Genomic DNA, 19056 nt, shown 5'->3' with positions numbered 1-19056 from the left:
CTGCCGTTGCAGTACCGCACTGTCACCACGGAACGTGCCAGGGGGCGCTAGAGTTTTCCCGTCGCTGGAAGATCTGCTTCCAGTGTCGTTTTGAGGGCAACCCAAGGCGTGACGGGAGATGCAAGGCACCGGGGACTTCGGGGCCGGGTTGCGCGTGGGTTGCACCCACCGAATAGACGGTCACGAGGGTCATCACGAATAAGGTACGGATCGAGTGGATAGAATCAGACCATATTCGTACCTTATGGTTTTCCATCAGAAAGCTTGATAAGCTGGGCGAGCGACTCAAGTTGAACTCCATGTGCCCGAATCAGGGAAATTAAGTCACCGCTCATCCCATGTGTTTTCCGCCCCATCAATATTCTCGTGTCTCCAGTCGTCATCAACAGGCACATGGCAAAACACTGCCAGGCACGGCCAGACGTGGTTCCTCCGAAGTAAACGAACAGGGAAATGTCGACTAAAACAAAACCTTAGAAAGAGGGGCGGACCACACGACTCTCCCCAGAAAGAGGCAGAATTGGGGATGATCCAGGTGCCGGGAGATCTCAGATACGACGTCAGTTGGCGTGTGGGGTTAGGCGTAGTGCCGAGGCCTTTTTTCATTGGTGCGCATGTTTAGATAGAACACCGGACCGAGGGGTAAACAAGAACTTGTTCATCAGTCAAGAAACGGCGTGCGCTTGTTGAAGTCAAGTGTGGATATAAATATACCTCGGGGTTACGAGGAATTCAATGGAAATATATACTCGGAAGATAGATGGCGCCAAAAAAAAGTATGTACACGTGAAAGCATGGTGGATAGAACTGGGAAATAAAGCGCGCCACGTGCGCTCCTCGACTTGGGATACCCTGCCTCGAAACCCCACTCAGAGACACTGTCAATCACGTTAGTATCATCGTCATCTCGTTCGAACGACGTGCTAGAGAGATTGGGGCAGGAGACATGAAGAAAAAGAAGGAATCCGTACCTGAGAGTAGTAGGCGTCCTTGACGGTGCACTTCAGCCCAGTAGCACACTGGAAGCTGCCATTCCATGTCGATCCACCACACTGCCCGTAAAGCGGCTGCGCTGTCGAGGTCGCGAGGGCAAGAATCTTGGCGGCGGCGTGTTCGGCCGAGACCACAATGTACGATGACGGGTTAGTGGTGACCATCCCGGGGAAGATGCTGGCATCAACGACGAAGAGGTTATCTGTGCCGTACACCTTGGTGTTGACGTCAACGACAGAATCGCCTTTGCTGCGACCGTCACTCGTCCCGAGTTTGTTCGTACCTTTTCCGAGATTGTCTGTCAGCGATCTCGATATGCAGACGGGTATGAGTTAGGAGAGACTGTGGGGAGTCAACTTACCAATCCAGTGGTTTGCGCGACGGTTCGAGTACGAGACTAGCATATTGTTGACATAGTCTCTGACCGTCGTACCCGGCGGAGGGAAGTTCCAGACAAGGTTGGCCACGCTCTTGAGGGAGGTCTGCAGATTCTCGAGGCCCTTGATGACGGCCTCGACATCGTTCTGATCGCGAAGGTAGGGTACGGTAGACACGACGGTGCCGAGGTTGGCCTGTATGGTCATTCTGCCGCGTGAAGTTGCGCCACGGCCGAGGTATTGGCTGATGGTGATGGTTTCTGTGAAAAGTGTTAATGTTCAGACGTCAACCAATGGTGGGCCTGGAAGGAATACTTACTGCCATCGGGGGCACCGAGACTGCCCTCCATGCGGGCCGTGTATTGCATCTGCCGAGTGATGCCATCGGCACCCTTGATCTCCTCGAAGAAACTAGGATGGCATTAGCGCAAAGGCAACGGATATCAGCGAGTGGCATTTTTTAACTTACAGAGGGCCAATGTTGGGCGCAGACTGGGCCAGAATGCCGCTTCTCTTCTGCAAATAGAGATTCTTGTCCGTGACGTTGGGGTCAGTGTACGCTTCGTAGAAGTCATAGAACTGCACGTCGGGATGCGTGACGACGGTATCGGTCTAGATCCAATTAGTTTCAGTCTTCATACCCTCCAAAGTTCTCAGTAGGACCCACGTTGGTGTGATCTTCCAGGTTGTATCCGACAGGCAGGTTGATCCAAGATGCATTGGAGATCATGGTAGGCCCGTCAGCGGAGCTCTTGACGATCTCGAGCTGATCTTGTGGGCCAATGCCGCTGCGAAGAAGAAGCTTGGCACTGCCAAAGGTTCCTGCGGAAAGAATCACTCGGCCCGAGATGTTAGTCACGTTGACCGTTCCGGTGTATCCACCGTCCAAGTACGGCTCGACTTCGATGCCGGTGATGTGCCCACCAGTCCGGACAACACGTTTGACGGCCGTCTTGGTCCACAGCTTGAAGTTGCTGCGCTTGCTTGCTGTGAGAAGGTACGTCGCCATGGGGCCACCGCGTTCTCCGCCAGAGTACATGTACGGCGTCTTGCCGAAAGTGCGGTTCTTGGAGTTTGGGTTCGCATTAAGGTCAAGTTCCGACCATCCGGCGGTGCGAAGTCCGCCGGCAATTGCATTGAAGCCATTCGTCAGGTAGACCTTGCCGTCTTGAGATGGTGTCGTGGTGCCGGGGATGCGAGAGAAGACCCGGCTTGTGGCGGCAGCGACATCGGTAGACTTCCATCCGGCCGGGAAGTTGTAGTCCCAGTCTTGGGCATATGGCTAAAAAATATTAGCATTAACATCAATTTCGTCGGCCGAGAGACAACATACCTTCCACCAAAGAGCGGCGTTGATGGCGGTGCCTCCACCCAGAACACAACCCGCCATCTGGTCAGTATCCTGGCAGGCAATGCCAGCAGAGTCGCGCCAGATCTGGTTGCAAAGACCGGGGACATCGAACCTGGTCAGGTTGGTACCCTCTAGCCAGGTCGGCTTCATGGTGCCACCCCATCTGCCAGAAGATGGCGGCCCCTTCTCGATCAATAAGACGCTCTTGCCAGCCTCACTCAGCTTGTCGGCCAAGGGAATGCCACCAGCTCCTGCTCCGATGACAATGTAGTCGTACGTGCCAGAGGGAACGGGAACACCGGTAGGTCCAGTGGGTGCCTTCGTAGTGGTGGTAGAGGGTGGCGCCGAAGTTGTAGTGGCGCCACCACAGCTTCCCGTGACAGTCTTGGTCGCCAAAGCGGCCCATGCAGAGTACGAGGGGTTCGCAGCGTTGGCATCGAGAGCGGCGCCATGGATGCCTTGGTTGTCATGCTGAACCAGGTTGACAGAAGCAGGACACGTGGGGTTGGTCGGGCTGGTGAATGCCTGCGCCCATCCTAGAACGAGAGAGCCCGCACTCGTCGAGACACTGCCAGTGGCACCGTTATGGTTCCAATTGAAGCAGTTCTGGCACCGGTAGATGAGGGTGTAGTGTGTCGCGTTGATAGTGGACGAGATCTGTGTGAGCTTGGCGTCGCCTGCATAGACGTCTGGCATCACATAGCCCGTTGCCCAGCGGAACGATGTCAAGATATCAGAGCCACTGGGCCATGCCATGAGAAGTAGCTTGTTGGTCATCGATCCGCCAAGGGAGATACCACACCAGCCAGTGCCCTGGCCGTTCTTGGAAGCGCATTGCTAGACGAACACCGTCAGTCAGTGAGGTAGGCGACGGGCTGAGAAGACCTACGAGATAGCCAACGAATTCGTTGGCGTCTGTCGTCAACGCATTTTGAGGCAGAGCGAAACCGTATGTCATGCCCCCGGCCGTTTGAGCGCTCGTTGCGGACCAAGTGTCGAAGATAATGCCGGTTTTGGAGTCGGTCAAGACAACCGGTGTGGGGGATTGGGCGGCAGCTCCATCGAGGACTTGAACAGCATGTTAGCAAGTAAATCATCCTTGATGCTGTGAAAACCCTACGAGATGTTGTGGCCAGGAGTGCTGCCAGAGCACCAGAACGACTGAAGAACTTCATGGTACCGGACGTCGAGGTCAACACAGGTCTAGCAACCAAAATTTCGGATCCTATCTTCGCCTTCTAAGAGGGCAAGAGACGATTTAAAGGAACAGTGACATTTGCCAAGGCCCAAAACCTCCTTGGATGCTGTCTGTCTTGCCGCCATCCCGGGACTTACTACTTTCTTCTTTCAGATATCAAACCCTGGAGTTGGCAGCTTCTGCCACATGACCACAGGCTCCCAGCATACGGCTCGACCAGTGATATCTCCCGTGATTGTGGATGGATGCATGGTTTGCAACTGCACCGATAGGAGGAAATGTTTGTTTACGGGGTTCATCATAGTATGGGGGAGAGCGGCACATGTCATCGAAAGTGGTGGGGTTGGGCCTCTTTCCAACGGAATGTAACAGTGCTGGATTGCCTTTGTTGGTCAAGCCTCATGACCGGGGTTGATCCAAGCACCTCAATCTACCAGAGGCAGCGGGAGAAACTAGCAATCAGATGAAGGGGCAAGGAACGGGATGAAGCGGTGGACGCGGGGGACTCGGGTGTTTGCACATGAGACGAACCAGCACGCAAGAAAGAAGAAACAAAAGCTGGGAAAGAAAATCAAGAAGAAGAAAGCAACGATGAAGCCTCAGCTTATGCTTGACGTATCTGAAAGTCATGATATTTGACAGGAACACCGCGAGTCTGGGTACATCAAGATGCAATGTCCTGGACAGTGAAGTGAGGTCGAAACAGGCGTGCAGGGCATTGCCAGGAACGGAATGCGGAGGCAACAAGGCGCAGCCCCACGTTGCGGTGCGGCATTTCGATCCGGGCTTCCCAAATCGACGGGGGTCTAGCCGGGGTCGAGGAGCGTCAGCTGGGACTTCTTGGCTTCTTGTCAGGAGAGAGGATCATCAGGATGCAACCCTCGAGGGCACTGCAGACTTGGGCTTCTTGCTGTCGATGCGTCTTTGAAAAGCCCCTGTATCCGTACCGAGACAACGCCACTGGCTTTGCCACGAGATTGCGGGGGGCAAAGGCGAGAAGCAAATGCATCTGTCAGTTTGTCGATATCCCAGGCGTTTGGTGCGGCGGCGCGCAGTGTCTTGCTTTTGGGTTCTTGGGTGAAACGAGTCCAGGCCAGACGACTCCCTCAATGCGGTGCGAGGTATTCGTAAGAATTATTCAGCCAAGGTGTGATGACACGGATTCGTGCATTTTCGTCACTCTGATCCGTTGATGGATTCGTACGTATTCATCAACAAGCAAATGCAGCCGGCTAATTTGACAGGTTGCCTGCCGTGTATTGTTGTGTTCCATTTCAGTACGCGGCGATGCGACAGCGCGGTACTGACTCAACCGAAGCCAAGGGCGACGACGAACTGGCGACAACGCCGATTGGAAGAACCAAATAACGCAACGAGAAGGGGCGGTGGAAATGGGAGGTCACATAGGCCCAATTCGAGTCGTGGAGGGCCCGTAATATATGACTTTTAGGTGCCTGCGACCCGCAACAAGAATGCGGGATTGAGCTCCGAGTCCGTAAACGTCAGGTCGACGAGGGTCTTTTGTTCGGTCACCGGTCCAGCCAGATGGAGGTTCTTGTAGGATCATGAGTGTGCGGCAATCTTGTGGTTCATCTTGTCCGAATGAGATGGATGCGACGCGATGCAGGCTGCGTGTTGATAAGCTGATGATCGGTCATCAGATCCCGAACCGGATCCCTCGACGTTGACATTCTGGCGTGGAAAAGACATCGCCATTGTCTTTGCGTGATGTTGGAATATGGAAATCAACGGAAAAAACACAAGTTGTGTTGGGGTGATGTGGAGGATTCGTACACCGTGCAGAAAGCAAGAGGTAGACTTTGAGCGACAACTTCTGGACAGGGGAAGTCGCTTAAAGATGGGGGAGGGTGCCGCGAACATAAGTTTGTCGTTTGTACACAGTGCGTGCTTGGTAACTCCAACTCAGGAAAGTTCGTCCGAAAGGGAAGGGAGGAACGAAAAGGAACGAAGACTAAAAAGCAACGTCGTTTTTTCAGCCCAAAACACCAAAACTTTTCTCACCAGCGCAAAACAGGGCTGTAGTTGCGACAAGAAGCAAAAGATGATCAGTGGGAGGCTTGAACTCCCGGCCTTGGCATTACACAACATTTCAGGTGAAATATTAGTACCACGCTCTAACCAACTGAGCTAACCGACCAGATGGGATGCCGTGATTGGCTGATGATCAGAGAGGTGGGACAGCCGTTGATGAAGGTCAAATCTGGACCGCCTAAGGTAATCTTCTGCTTGAGTCTGAAGATCACTATCGTGACAAGAGGGATGGCAAGATATCGGGTGTTTCTTTATGAGTCAATTTCATTGTGCGATCTATTCTACACATTTAACATGCAAAAGTATAACAGCTGCCCCTCTCCGAACCTCTGGTATTTTTTTGGCGTACGAAAACAAGAACCTCTGCTCTATCATAGCCACCCAAACGCCTACTACATATGCCGCAATGCCCGCTATGCAAGTTTTAACAAATGATGCAGATCTAGACAAAAGATGAACAAAACATGATGTGACGAATGAAGAATACAGGAAAAGCATAGAAGATAACAATCGCGGCCCATGCTCCATCCCCGGTCTATGAATCGAAGATGGCGCCGTATGCGGGAATACCCCTGCTCTCAAGTCCATACACAACCTTCCTCGTCACCTTTTGGTTCGAAATAATGACAACGGCTTCGCAGGGTCCCATCTTTTTCTTGTTCATCTTTGTCGTGGGAACACCCTCATTCTGCGCAAGACCAAGAGCCTGGCGACGGCTATTCTCCCAGATGCGATACGTGATCGCAACCAAGTCAGGCCGGCCCGTCTTCTTGGTATCGATGATGACGGCGTCCGGGTCGGCGCGGTAGAGCGCATCGATGACGGCCTGACCATATGTCTCGGCCGGCCGCTGTGTCGACCAGATGATGCGCACGGGGTGATCTGGCCTCTGCACGAAGAGACTCAGGCACGGTCCGATCCCCGAACCTGTAGCGATGACGATGCAGGGCTCAAAGAGACCGGCCACGCGCAGAACGCCGTATTGCGGGACGCCACGGGTCCAGATCTTCTTTGGCGGGTTCTTGATGATCTTGTTGGTCCAGTCGCCCGCATTCGAGACGAGAACGGAGAAACCCTTCATGCCAGCGTTGGAGAGGCCACCTGTTGACTGGGCCTTCTCGACGTCGGTGGATGGGGCGGCGGGGTTTGGGATCACGGCGAAAGCGTGGGTCTCGCGGAGGGGCGCGTCGGTGAGGCGGACGGCTTGGCCGTAGTGAACGTCTGCGTAGTTGAAGTTGAGCTTGACAACGTGGTTTGACATTGCCTCGGCTTCGACATCGCGCAGGCGGAGACGGGTCCAGGGGTACGCGACCAGGAGGGTGATGACGATGAGCATCCAGAATGACGGCGTCAGGATGAGGGATACGGCGTAAGGGGTACCGGCCGTGGTGCTGTCGTCCGCGGCGAGCATCAGGACAAGGGCCCAGAAGAATACGATGACGGACCAGCCCAAGAAGCGATGGGTGCCCTCGAACCAATTGTGAAGAAGGACACGGGCCCTGGGGTGTGCGAAGCCAATGATGGCAGCGAGAAGGGCGCAGATGAGGTAGCTGTCGAGGAGGATATAGGCTCGCACGGCGTTTGATGGGCTCTTGAACTGGGCCGTGAGGACGACGAGGAACGCAATGAACCAGAAGAAGGAGGCCACACCGCAGCCGCTGTGGATGCCGCCGTATGAGTAGATTTTGGCAAAGGTGCGGCGGATGCGGAGGGGTGCCTTCGCAGATGGGAAGAGGACGAAGAGTTTGAAGAGGGCATTGACCGTGTGCTCGTTGCGGATGAAGAGGGCGACGAGGATGTTTGCTGAGACGGCTGTGGCGCAAGTTTGGGGTGTGAGCGGGATGCCTCCGATGAGGGAGCGGATGATGACGAAGATGAGGGCGGCGATGTTTCCAAAGAACGCGAGACTGAAGATGCGTCTATAGACGGAGCCGAAGTTCCAGCGCAGGTATCGGTAAGGACGGTTGCCCTTCTTTGAGGGAACGGGGATCTCGTCTTCTTCGTCGTCAGTGTCATCGACTGAGCTACTTGATGCAGGAGGAGTCGGGAGTTGAGAAGGAGCGCCATCAGGGACTACGAGAGTATGCGTTGATGAGTTGCTGCTCGGCGGGAAGAAGACTTTGGTCGGCGGCGTCAAGGTAAGCTCGGAATTATTTTCGTCGCCGGTCTTGATTTGAATGTCGTGGTGAACATCATCTACAACGGGCACTGGTAGTGTGACTGAAGAAGATGTTGTGAAAGACATGGCTGATACAGGTTAAAGACAAGTAACTAACATTACTATCAGTGCCGTCCACCACCAACCTCGAAAGCTCATCAAATGTGACTTACGAAAGAGAATGAAAGAGTGGCTCTTCTACGTGGGTAGCAGATCCAAGTATATGAAATGCTACGACTGAGAGAGTGGCCAGTACGAGATAGATGGCCCAAAGAAGGAACTCTTGCACAGAGATGGAGGCCCGTGTGGAATAAGGAATGGGGAGATCGAAAAAGAAAAGAGGGTGAGCAAGATGATCAGAAAGCACCACTAGATGATGAGGTTTGATACTTGAATGACTGAAAGGAGACAACATCACGACTTGAGGGGGATTCGATGGTCTGATAAATACTCCCTTCGTGATCCTCAGGGAATGTCTCTATCAACCCTTCACATGCCTTGGATCCTTGATCCCACGTGTGCCATGATGGGGCGCATTCGACTACAATCGCATCCGAAATAGAGCCCCTCCAGCGCTGGGGTCTAGCCTCCCTCAAGGTGCCCAATTTGGATCATCGACGGCGGTATACGATGACCGTCGTCTCCGGGCCAGTCACGTGGGGTTGGATGGAAGGATTGAAGAGAATGCGGGCGGCGGCACGGTCAGCGGCATGGTTGCGTCCAGGGCCGATGTTCCCACGAGAGTGGATGCGGCCAAGCCGGGTGGCCGGGTCTCAAAATAGATGTGTTGATGGGAAAGTCAGATGTGGAAGTCCGCAGAGTACTTGGATTGGCTGCGCAGACATTGGTGACTGCTGTATCTTCTCTTTTGCTCAGCGACGGCTCTGCCCTTGGCAACGTGGCGCATCGAAGGGGATATCCTTAGTAACTAGTTGCATCATGGATGCAAGGCGTGGTCGAGCCCTAGTACCACGAGAAGCAAGACTTGACTGTTGAAAGACGTGAGGCTTGCAGCTAGCGCAGCCTCACATAGTTCACACAGGTCCCTTCACGGCGGCTTGGTCCGAGATATCGGACACTTGTCAGATTGTTAGATGGATATCATGCCAGAGGCATCTGCCTGGAATTGGAAGTACAGGATGATGAAGAATGGAAGAGATGAGCAATCAGTTCGGAGAGTAGAAATCGGTTTGCTGTGCGCGCAGTAGAAGGAAAGGGCTGGAGACTTCTCCCCCATCTGGCCATTGTCCACCTTCCACACGTCCTAAACGGGCGAGAATCCATCATATCTCGAGTTTTCCAGGATCCTTGACACGAAAAGGAGGTCCAACTGAGCTGAGGTGGATGCTTCGATGGAATGCCAACTGAAGACCCAAGACAACGTTTGTCGGGTTTTGGACTTCCGGGGACACTCACTCGACCGTTTGTTTTCGTGAGCTCAAAGGTGAACACACCGAGGCCGTCGAAACAGGCTCAATGGCCGAGAGTCAGCCTGTCAAAAGTGGATGCGTGTCTCGCCCCAAAGTTGTCACCACGGGAGCTAAGCTTGACTTGCACTTACTCGACCGAGTCGAGGAATGGGAGATGTCGTCCCTGACTCCGATCATCTCCCGCCCTTGGCTACCGTGGATGCGCGGGTGCGTACGTGAGCGAAGACGTACGAACCATGGGCTTGGCCCCATCTCACCACTCCTTCTCTCGCACGGCAGACGCCGAGATACACAGTCATGTCCAGAGAACTGATCCCGGCCGCTTAGGGATCCGCGCTAGTTCCCTTCTCGAAGTTGTGGCTGGGAGAACTGGCATGGAGAAGTCAATGGGCGGTAGGTGGCATATCTCTCCGATGATGAGTGGGCTGGCTTGGTTCGCGGCGCCTTTTTCTTGGATGAGGGGATGTGGCACGTAGAACGCCAGGCCGCTGGGAAATCTTCAACGTCGCATAGCAAGTCGCATGTGGATGGACGCTGAAGAGCTGCACCGATAATCGACTCGTTGGCTCCGGTGGCAAGGCGAACTAGTGGCATCCTGTCGCTCGGATTCCAGCTGATGGCCAAGGTGAACCAGGAAAAGCAAAGATAGAACCACCTAAATCAAGGAAAATGCGATGGACGAAGCGAACGAAAAGTTGACGGGGAAGGGAGGCCAGAGGAGGGCGTAGAGACTTGACTCCTTTTTCGGAAAAGCGTCTTTCTCCATGCGGCGCTTGAAGGCTCCGCCAGACAGAGGCCGAGCTACGTGACATTGGCTGCATTGTTGGCGGAACCCTAAAGTGCTTTGTTCGGTGGCATGGTGACAGGCGCTGGTGGGGTGTCATTTGGAGGAGCCGCCGACTGATTTGACGCGACACCAAAAGGTAGTCATGCTGACGGGCAGGTATTTTGAGAACAGCGCGGCTGTCGGCACTCGCATCGGGAAATATGACTACTGTCTAGGTGAGTAGATCGTAGATGGATGACTTACGTCGCGTCTACCGGGCCCAAGACCCCAGGGCCGCAAGGGGTAGTCGAATCTGCACGTCCGAGGCGTGAACCAGCCACTTGGCGATGGAGCAAGGGAGGGAGGCAACAGAACGCCTCATTTTCCGCCTGTCGCCTGGCGAGGAGGAACATATCGGCGGCATTATCGAACGTCGCTTATCGTCATTGACCGATACCGTCTTGCCCTACAGCGTAGTCAAGTGCGACACGACCCGGATCAGCGTTCGTGACCTGGACCCAGGCGTGAATGCCCCGGGGAAGTTGAGTAATGGGTGCCGGCTGGGATGACTGCGGTGACTTGGCTGAGTCAATGGCCAACAACCGAGAATTCCTCGCGGAGCCCCCTCCGGACGATCAGCGCTGATCAATCATTGATCAGAGGCCAGTCAGGCATCTTTCTTGGGCCGCAAATCCCCACCTGGTTGCTGGGTTCGACGGGTGCCCTTGTCGAGTCTTGGAAATGCTGCCGTTTCCGAGGCGATTCTCATTCAACTTTTTTTTTCTCGTTCAAAGTGGTGATACCAGATGGTTCGATCGGTGCCAGGATGAAAAGACAAGGATGGTGAGATGATGCGCAGATGTGAACATGGGAGGCGGCCCAGAGGTCGGGAGTTGGTACGTATCGCACCACGCGGGAAAATTAGCCCCCGACGTGCCGCTGCTATTTCGGGTAAAATCTTCACCGAGTCAAAGACCTATCGGGACCTCATTGGACCAGCGCACGAGAGTCGTACCTGACGGCGTCTCTCCTCTCATCACTCAAAATCCTTCCCGCGCTTTTTTTTTCTTTTTTGGACGAGATTCTCAATCTTGAGCCAAACGCCTTCTCAGATCTGATCGTTGGGGTTGAACAAAATGCCATGTAACCCCAAAACTTTCTCCAAATAGTCGTCAGCAATGAGCGTCCACCACACATTAACTCAGTAAGCCGCGATGCTACGCCTTGATGCTTGTGCCGCCCCCTTGCCTTTACTGCTGACATGACCATTCGACTTGAGGGTTCTAATTTCTGAAGAACCAACGTAGCCTGGTGTTGCAGAACGTAAGCCAACACAAGGCTATGATAGCCTTCTCGAAGGATTTAGGCATTTCGGTCCTTGATTCCTTTTAGACCTCCGCCGTGTGATGGCTTCACTCCTATTCGACCATGCCCGAAGCCTTGCTGAAGATATCCCAAAAGACTCTTTCATGTCTAGTCCGCGTAAAGTGCAAGATGACATGTCAGGTAGTCTGTACTTTTTCTGTATTTCAACTGCCACTGTAGCCTACCCCTCCTATCTATCCCTCTTCGTCATTATATCGTGACCAATCATTCAACATCATTAATATTACCCAGGCTGGCTGGATGCCAACATCTAGATGCTATCCGTGTCATAGTAGGGGTCATCCGGCAAGTAGGGGAACTTGCGAACAACCACATCGCCTTTGTAAGTCCACAGATCAGCCTGCGTAGGCTCGTAGTCGAGCGCACATGTGTCCGTCTCAGCGTTGAAGGTGAGGACGTCCGTCGTGGTGCCGTTGGAGTAATTGATGCGGACCATGTTGACCGTCTCCACGTTCGGACCAATGTCGAAGTAGTTCGCAGGCATCTGTAACAGGATGAATATGCGCTCGAAATCTCCCTTGCTGAAGTTGGCTGGACTTACGAATTGAATTCCGGAGTGAGCCGTAGTGAAGACGGTAGTGGGAAGGTCACCCTGTTAATTGAGTCAGTGCCCGTCTGATGTGGGCGGCTAAAGACATGATGACTCACAGTATGAGGGACGTGATGCATGCCCAGGTTGAGCCACATCACGAGGTCAGTCTGGTTGAGGCTCTCGCCGTCAAAGAACGCATCAAAGTTGATCGGCGGGTTCTCAGTGTCTTGATTGTTGTATGGGTGACTGCTGCGGGGCTCCGTGTCCTTGCGCTTCGACACCATGATGTCGTTAACTGCCCACTTAGCGGAGTTCTTGAGAATGTTCGAGTCCTTGACAGTCAGATGCGCGGCGCCGGTGTACGGCAGGATGCGATAGGCGCGGTACTCGCCGTGCTTGTTTTTGACGTCCTGGTTAAGCACAAAGAGTTGGTCCTGGTTGTTGTAGCTCCAGTCGAAGCGGCCCTGGTCCTCATTCTCGATGAACTCGCGCTCCACCTTCATGGTGTTGAACGCCTTGCCCTTGGACCAGGGGTAGACTTGCGTCGTGGGGACCTGGTGCATGCGCTGGACCGTGTTTTCGGTGCCAAAGATGTCAAAGTCAGCCTTGAAGTTGACCACATGGTCGTGCATGCTGCCAGACAGCTGATCGTGGATTTTGAAGCCGTAGCCGTCGTTCTTGGCGTAGAATGCGGCTTGGATGTAGCCGGAGGCACGGACTTCTACCGCGACGCTGCCGTCGAGGAAAAAGCTATAGCTGAACATGTAGTCATAATTGCCAACGGTTGAGACGGAACGAATCGTGAAGTAGACATTCTTGGTGGCTGTGACGTAGTCCTGAGACGAGTGACGAGCCATGGGGTAGTCGGCGTCGAACTCAAACAAGCAGATGCTGTTCAGGTGCGTGTGCGTTGACTCGGAAACGTAGAAAGATGAGTTGAGATAGGTGGCATATGATGGACAGTCGTATCCCTTCAGCAGTTCAAACGCAAACGGGCCAAAACCGTAGTAAGTATCAAGGTATGCCACATGAGACTGGGTGGGATCGCTTCCTGAGGGTTTGTTAGAAGACCATCTAGCACGGGTTTTCAGTATGGAACTTACCGGCATAGTGAGCCAAAGCTTCCTGGAGACCAAGTTCGTACAAGATCCTCTGGCCCTTGTAGCGAATGTCATAGAGAGCCATGCCGGTATCTCTGTTGAAGCCGACATAGAATGACCAGCCCATCCACTCAATATACTTCCTCTCAGCGTCGACAGAGTATCTGGCACCTTGGGGAGCAACCGCAGTTGGAGGAGCCATGGTGTCCATAGGAAGAACCTGGCCTTGTTGATCTGTAGCCGACCAGTCTCCAGCAAAGTTGCCGCCGAGCTTCTCAATGTTGCCGCCCCAGTACGCAGTGCGGAACGCCTCTGTGGTCTCGTAGAAGACGCCGTTGTAGTACCACCCCTCCAGAATCCACTTGGAAGGGTCGCGGCCGGTAATGTCAGACATGAAGAACAGCCCCATAGGCATCATCGAGCCGACGTCGAAGATGGAGTCGGGAATACTCCAGAAAGTGTCCCAGCGCTGGATGCGGCCGTCATCCTGGTAGTAAGGATCAATACCCCAGATCTCCAAGGTGTCGTTCTCGAGTCCAAGAGCAGTGGCGTTCCAGAGGTCTTTGGTGATGTCGGCGATGCTCTTGCTGACATCGTAGAGCCATTCTTGCATAGCGTCGTCGTCGGCATCCAAGTTTCGCACGCGACCGCTAGTCTTACGCGTGTAAGGGTAGTCCAGTCGCTCCCACTTGGTGGTGCCATTGGTGACTGGCAATGGGCCGACTAGAATGTCTTGATACTCAGGCTCCTCGGTGGCGCGGAAGTCAAGTAAGACGTGGGCGTATCGGGCTGGAGCAGGGCCGCTGCCGTCGATGTATGCCAGAGCGTCCGACTTATTTGGCTGCATGAGCTCGACCAAGACACTATGTGTTTTCGTCAGAATGGAGACCGATTTGAAGTGAGGTAGTTATAAATCAACTTACATTGTGTTATCCCAGGAGGTAGCATTGTCACTCAGGGTGAGGTTCAACTCTTTCTGTGCGAAGAGCCATTCGGTTACACCAGCAGCTTCAGGGCCTGTCAGACCACTCCAAATGTTGTCTTTCGGGGCGTCAATGTCCATCGGATCGTGAACCACGCAGTCAGCTGGCTCGCTGCCATTGCTGAACTGACGTTTGTTCATAGACTGGCTCAGGGCTTTCCTGCCATGCCCTTTGGCCCTCTGTTGAGCCCATGATGTTTTGGGCAGCCCATCAACTTGAGGGATCAAATCTGAGCCTAGGAGAAGCAGTGCTCCCAGGCCAAAGGCTCGAGTTACTGAAGCAAAGCCCATGTTGTCCTAGATCTTGAGGGACTCTTTGGGACTCAGGAAGGCGTAGAGATCTTTCGCAAATCCATTGTAACAACAATGGCGGATCTCAGCAGGTTTTATGGAAAGCTGAAAGATAGCTGAAGATCTTGTGGAACCTTACGTTTTTGGTGATGTTGCACCTGAGTAACTTGACTTAGCCATCCTCAACCTGGCATTACCCCGACACCGGTGATAGAGTTGTATCGATGAGCAATCTCCAAGTTGTCCATTAGAACATTAACTGACATCAACATTGTGATAATCTGCAGCACGCAAGCTAAACCGGTCTCGGTATGTGAATGCGCCACTAAATATGCGAAAGGAAGTTAGGAGCGAGGCAACCTCGTTCGAACAGCTCGGTCCCAGAGGATTGGAAGGCTCTAGAGGGGTTCGCCTTCGAGACAGGGTAGCTGCTGCGTACCTATCGTTGCCGCGATGGCTTCTGGGCGGTATTGAAAGTGACCTATCACGCCGGGATTGACCTGCATAAGCGAGCGCCGAGAGATAATCACTCGAGAGCTGCAGAACGTGGCGCCCATGTCGTGACGGTTTGCGAACGAGCTAGGGCAAGGGCCCGATGATATCGCGGGCCGCGGCCTACGGATAAGACTGTATGCCGTTCATCCTGTGGGGCTGTATGTAACACAAAGGCGTGATATTATTTGCTTTCTCCCGTCTTTGGTGTCTTGGCGATTGCTTCAACGTTCGAATGGCGGATCGATGTAGGTCGGTGTGTTCGGTTGACTCGGGCCAACGGCGTCGGGCCCGTAGCTATGGGGCTGGGGTAGAGCTCTCGATAACGCCAGTCCAAGTTTGTCAGTCGAATCCGAGATTGTACTGATAGGACAATAATTGTGGGCTGGATATCATATCGATCATCGAAGTTGCCATCATGGCGGTAGTGTCATTGAATGGAGATTTCTTATCTCGAAGTCCAGTTATGCGGAGTCAAGGGCAAGGGGTTCCTAGCTCTAAGGGAGGTTCAGGGATGCATTCGAGGTGGGGTTGACCCGACGTCTGTGAGTATCGTGCGGGGGAGTTAAGAATCTCAAATTTCGACCTCGCCGGATTTACACTCAAGACTTGTTACCGGGTGTTGGATCGCATTGCCTTGTCAAGGCTATGGGCGGCCTCGAAAAGTCGTTCTTCAACACTTGTGTGGGGAAGGATGGAAAATCGTCGAGAGGAGCCTTCAGCAGTCATATTCCACTGGTGTTGCGAGCTTATCTCTCGTGGCAGGCAAGGCAGGATACTTTTCCCGAATTGAGGATGAACGCTCCAGTCGCGATGAGGTGCAGATCGACTAAACAGATGGTTGGAGTGAAGCCCTGTCTATCGATAAGCTTAGCTTTGCATTCATCAAGGAAGTCTGAGCGAACACAAAGTTACCAACAAACCGTTGAAGACGGCAAACTTCCGTGCGAAGAGACTAGGGTCCTCCGTAGAGCGGCCCCCACTTCCCACTTCCCGCACCGGGATGTTGGCAGATGGATCACTGATAAGCCTGCATGATCAATAGTCCGATAGTACCTAAACCAGAAGAGCCGGTCTTCTGCAACTTGTGACAAACAAGCTCCGACTACCATAACGGTGCATCTGAAGCGCGATCCCCCGTGCTGCCGCTCTACATTCAGCGGTCTGACGTATGTAGGCGTGGGGAGAGCCTGATGATTGAGCAACGCAGAACTGGGGAAGTCGTGCTGACCACATTTGCGCTACCGCCAGATTCGGCCGTTTGATAGATCATTTCCGGGGCCTTTGCCATCTTCAAATTCGTGCGTGAGCTCCGACCTCGGTGTCACTGGGTTGTCGAGGGGAGACGGAGTGACATGCTAGTATCGGATATTCTGGCGATTGTAGGCCCACGAGGATGATAATGGAATGACCATAGGCAAATTCAGGTTCGACCGTCGTGATAAGGAGTCAGGATTCCAGTCGATGCCCCCATAAGCATTGAAGATTTCCGACATAACAAGGGCTTTGCCGATATCAAGTGATTACAACTGGATGTGCCCATCTCAACTTCATTCACCTTGAACGCTGCATGGTCCAAAATCTCGAGATCGGCTACCGCCGGTGTCGTGTACTTACAGTATCTATGACTGCTATGGCAGTAATTCGGTGTTTTGTGGCGTATCAAAACTTCGGGTACACTGCATCTCGATTCAAGCTATATGCCACTCGAATCCTGACACTCTTTGTTTCCTTTCTCGCCCACGATGCTGAGTAGTCGCTGCTTTGATCTGAGCATTTCCTGGGTCGCTCCTGCTTAGGGTGAGCCGACAAAGAATGGTAAGTCCATTGCTGCCATTTTGTCCGCTGCGATTGGCCAGGACGGAGCAATCCCAAAATACCTAACACCTACCAAAAACAACCTCCATTGAAGTCCATGATGAGATCCTGAGTCAGACAAGCATTCCTTAGTACCAAGATCTGACGGGCTAATCCATAGAGAGCTCAGCTACGCTGGAAGCCCATCTTTTTATCTGCCAGCCTAGCGAACATTCTAACATAAAGACTACCTTGATGCACGATGCTACGGGTTGCTGAGCTAATAGATGCTAAGTTTGCTGCAACAAGCGGCGGACTTCTCTCCTACGCCGAGACAATGCACAATGATGAGTTCGCCAAGGTCAAACCAGTTGAATCCGCCTTGTATGCATCCAAGTGCCACAGGGTTCAGCTGGCGACCAACATACCACGCCAGTGTTGCCCACAGCCCGGCGCCTTTCAGCCGTAGGCAAATACGCAGAGAATCTAGGCCTTAGTGATTTTCAAAGCTAGGAGGAGAAGTCCAGATGTTTCTTCGTAAGCCCTAGTCAATGATATCGGCTTTATTGGACAACAGTTCTCGTGGGTCATGACGATGGTGGCAGTTAAATTTTGGCTGTCAGCCACCGGCCTCCGCCTTGGGAATACGGGTTGAGAATTGTTGGTGACGGCTAGGCATTTGACACTTGATTACGACCCCAAGTGACACGAATAACTCCATGGAACCCTTGCCTTCAATTAACAGAGCATCTCAGGACCACCGACGTCCACGCCTGCCCTGACATATGACCGGGATGCGAGGTATCACACGGGAAATTAACGTAGTCTAAAGCTGGTCATGAAAGCTCTCTAGATCATCCGACCGTCTCGTTCAGTAGTTATAAGCTTTGCTGCTGGCTGGAAAGCTCGTTACCTTGCTGCCCTTGGTATGCGTGGTGGTGTGTAATCCAAACTTTTGCTTCCCTCTCGATCACCCACTCCCAGAATGGCGAGAAATCCACCTTTATCTTTTGAATTGCTTCATTCTTTCAATAAATAGACCTTGGCATCTCGTGGGTATTTTTGTCGTCAACTATCAATCCACCAGCTCCCCACGGCACATTCTTGGGCCCAAACATCATCTACTCTGCGATGCCCCACATTCATTGCCCAGTTAGATAGTTCCTAAGGTCATCTCGTCGCATCGTAACACAGGTTGGCGATCAATCCAGTTGCATCAATTCCGACTTCGCCTGGCGTTGAGTTGACTTACTCAGCGTTTGGCTTGTGGATTTGAACCACTACATCCCCAGATTGAATTGATGGCGCTGAGTTGAAGACGCTGAACCTCGAGGGAAGACTTTTTAATGGTCTGGCAAAGCTTTCAAGTTGATCGGTGAAGCGCTGGGTGTGCTGTAGTGTGTAGTGGGGGTCATGGGGCGTGACGACAGTTGAGACACCAGTACCGACAGTTTCAACCAGTGATCATCGTTAAGGGTATCCAAGTAATTTGAAGCAATCAAAGCGAGGGGGAAATTGAATTGATAGAATTGGTGCACGTGACTGTAACTTCCACAAAATTGACGGTATTGAGTTGATTGAGGACTTGATCGCCACCCTACATCGTAACTATCGTACATTACCGCTTTTACCATCGACGGTAGAGTCCACAAGCTCTCACAGTGCCATACTCAGTAAATTTATCCAACAAAGCCCGAACTCGCTCAGCGTAGGAATGGCAAGAAACAAACTGTAGTAATAAAGCGTAGGATATCAAAACTAGATCGAGCCATTCTCCACGGGGAAAGTAGGTACGGGCGGAGGAAAGGCTGCTGGTCCCTAAATCCACTAGTCCCATTGTGACTTGATCAGCCAGAGAGTCGTAAACAGCGCTTCAGCCGCTGCCAAGGGTCTCATATCTGTCATTGGTCATCGAGAGTTTGATGGGAAACAAGTCGAGAGATACTACGCATCCGTGAGCTTCCGGATGATGCCTTGAGTCAAGCAGAGAGAGCAATAAAGGGTCAATAAGTGTCGTTTCGATGAAAACACGGATGCCCAACAGTGTGTTCAAGTTACGTTTTTCAGACACGCCTTCCACTTGTGCCCTTTCGCAACCAATAAAAACGCCAGCCAAATACAGGTGCGAACGACATTACGTCTTAGCCTCAA

General features: G+C 52.9%; 4 protein-coding genes across 4 annotated transcripts; all 4 read right to left on the bottom strand.

Annotated features, from left to right (window-relative positions):
• Window positions 1–869: 869 nt before the first annotated feature.
• CPAR01_15302 (fungal cellulose binding domain-containing protein) lies at window positions 870–3896 on the bottom strand (the record flags this gene model as incomplete). Its single annotated transcript, XM_060499551.1, has 9 exons — window positions 870–878; window positions 972–1276; window positions 1355–1630; window positions 1690–1781; window positions 1840–1982; window positions 2038–2652; window positions 2704–3558; window positions 3611–3789; window positions 3842–3896. 9 exons carry the CDS (start codon window positions 3894–3896, stop codon window positions 870–872), a joined length of 2529 nt encoding a protein of 842 aa, XP_060341551.1.
• Window positions 3897–6506: 2610 nt separating this feature from the next.
• On the bottom strand, window positions 6507–8216 carry CPAR01_15301 (tat pathway signal sequence; the record flags this gene model as incomplete). The annotated part of the gene is made up of 1 exon (XM_060499550.1): window positions 6507–8216. One exon carries the CDS (start codon window positions 8214–8216, stop codon window positions 6507–6509), a length of 1710 nt encoding a protein of 569 aa, XP_060341550.1.
• A 3745-nt stretch (window positions 8217–11961) lies between these two features.
• On the bottom strand, window positions 11962–14616 carry CPAR01_15300 (copper amine oxidase; the record flags this gene model as incomplete). The annotated part of the gene is made up of 4 exons (XM_060499549.1): window positions 11962–12303; window positions 12360–13294; window positions 13347–14206; window positions 14267–14616. 4 exons carry the CDS (start codon window positions 14614–14616, stop codon window positions 11962–11964), a joined length of 2487 nt encoding a protein of 828 aa, XP_060341549.1.
• Window positions 14617–18532: 3916 nt separating this feature from the next.
• Window positions 18533–18742, bottom strand: CPAR01_15299 (uncharacterized protein; the record flags this gene model as incomplete). The annotated part of the gene is made up of 1 exon (XM_060499548.1): window positions 18533–18742. One exon carries the CDS (start codon window positions 18740–18742, stop codon window positions 18533–18535), a length of 210 nt encoding a protein of 69 aa, XP_060341548.1.
• Window positions 18743–19056: the final 314 nt, after the last annotated feature.

Source organism: Colletotrichum paranaense (genome assembly GCF_030867605.1).
Source record: "Colletotrichum paranaense strain IMI 384185 chromosome Unknown Scaffold_19.1, whole genome shotgun sequence".
NCBI lineage: Eukaryota > Fungi > Ascomycota > Sordariomycetes > Glomerellales > Glomerellaceae > Colletotrichum > Colletotrichum paranaense.
The sequence above is the reverse complement of the archived record's forward strand: the minus strand, read 5'-3'. Positions and strand labels throughout refer to the sequence as shown.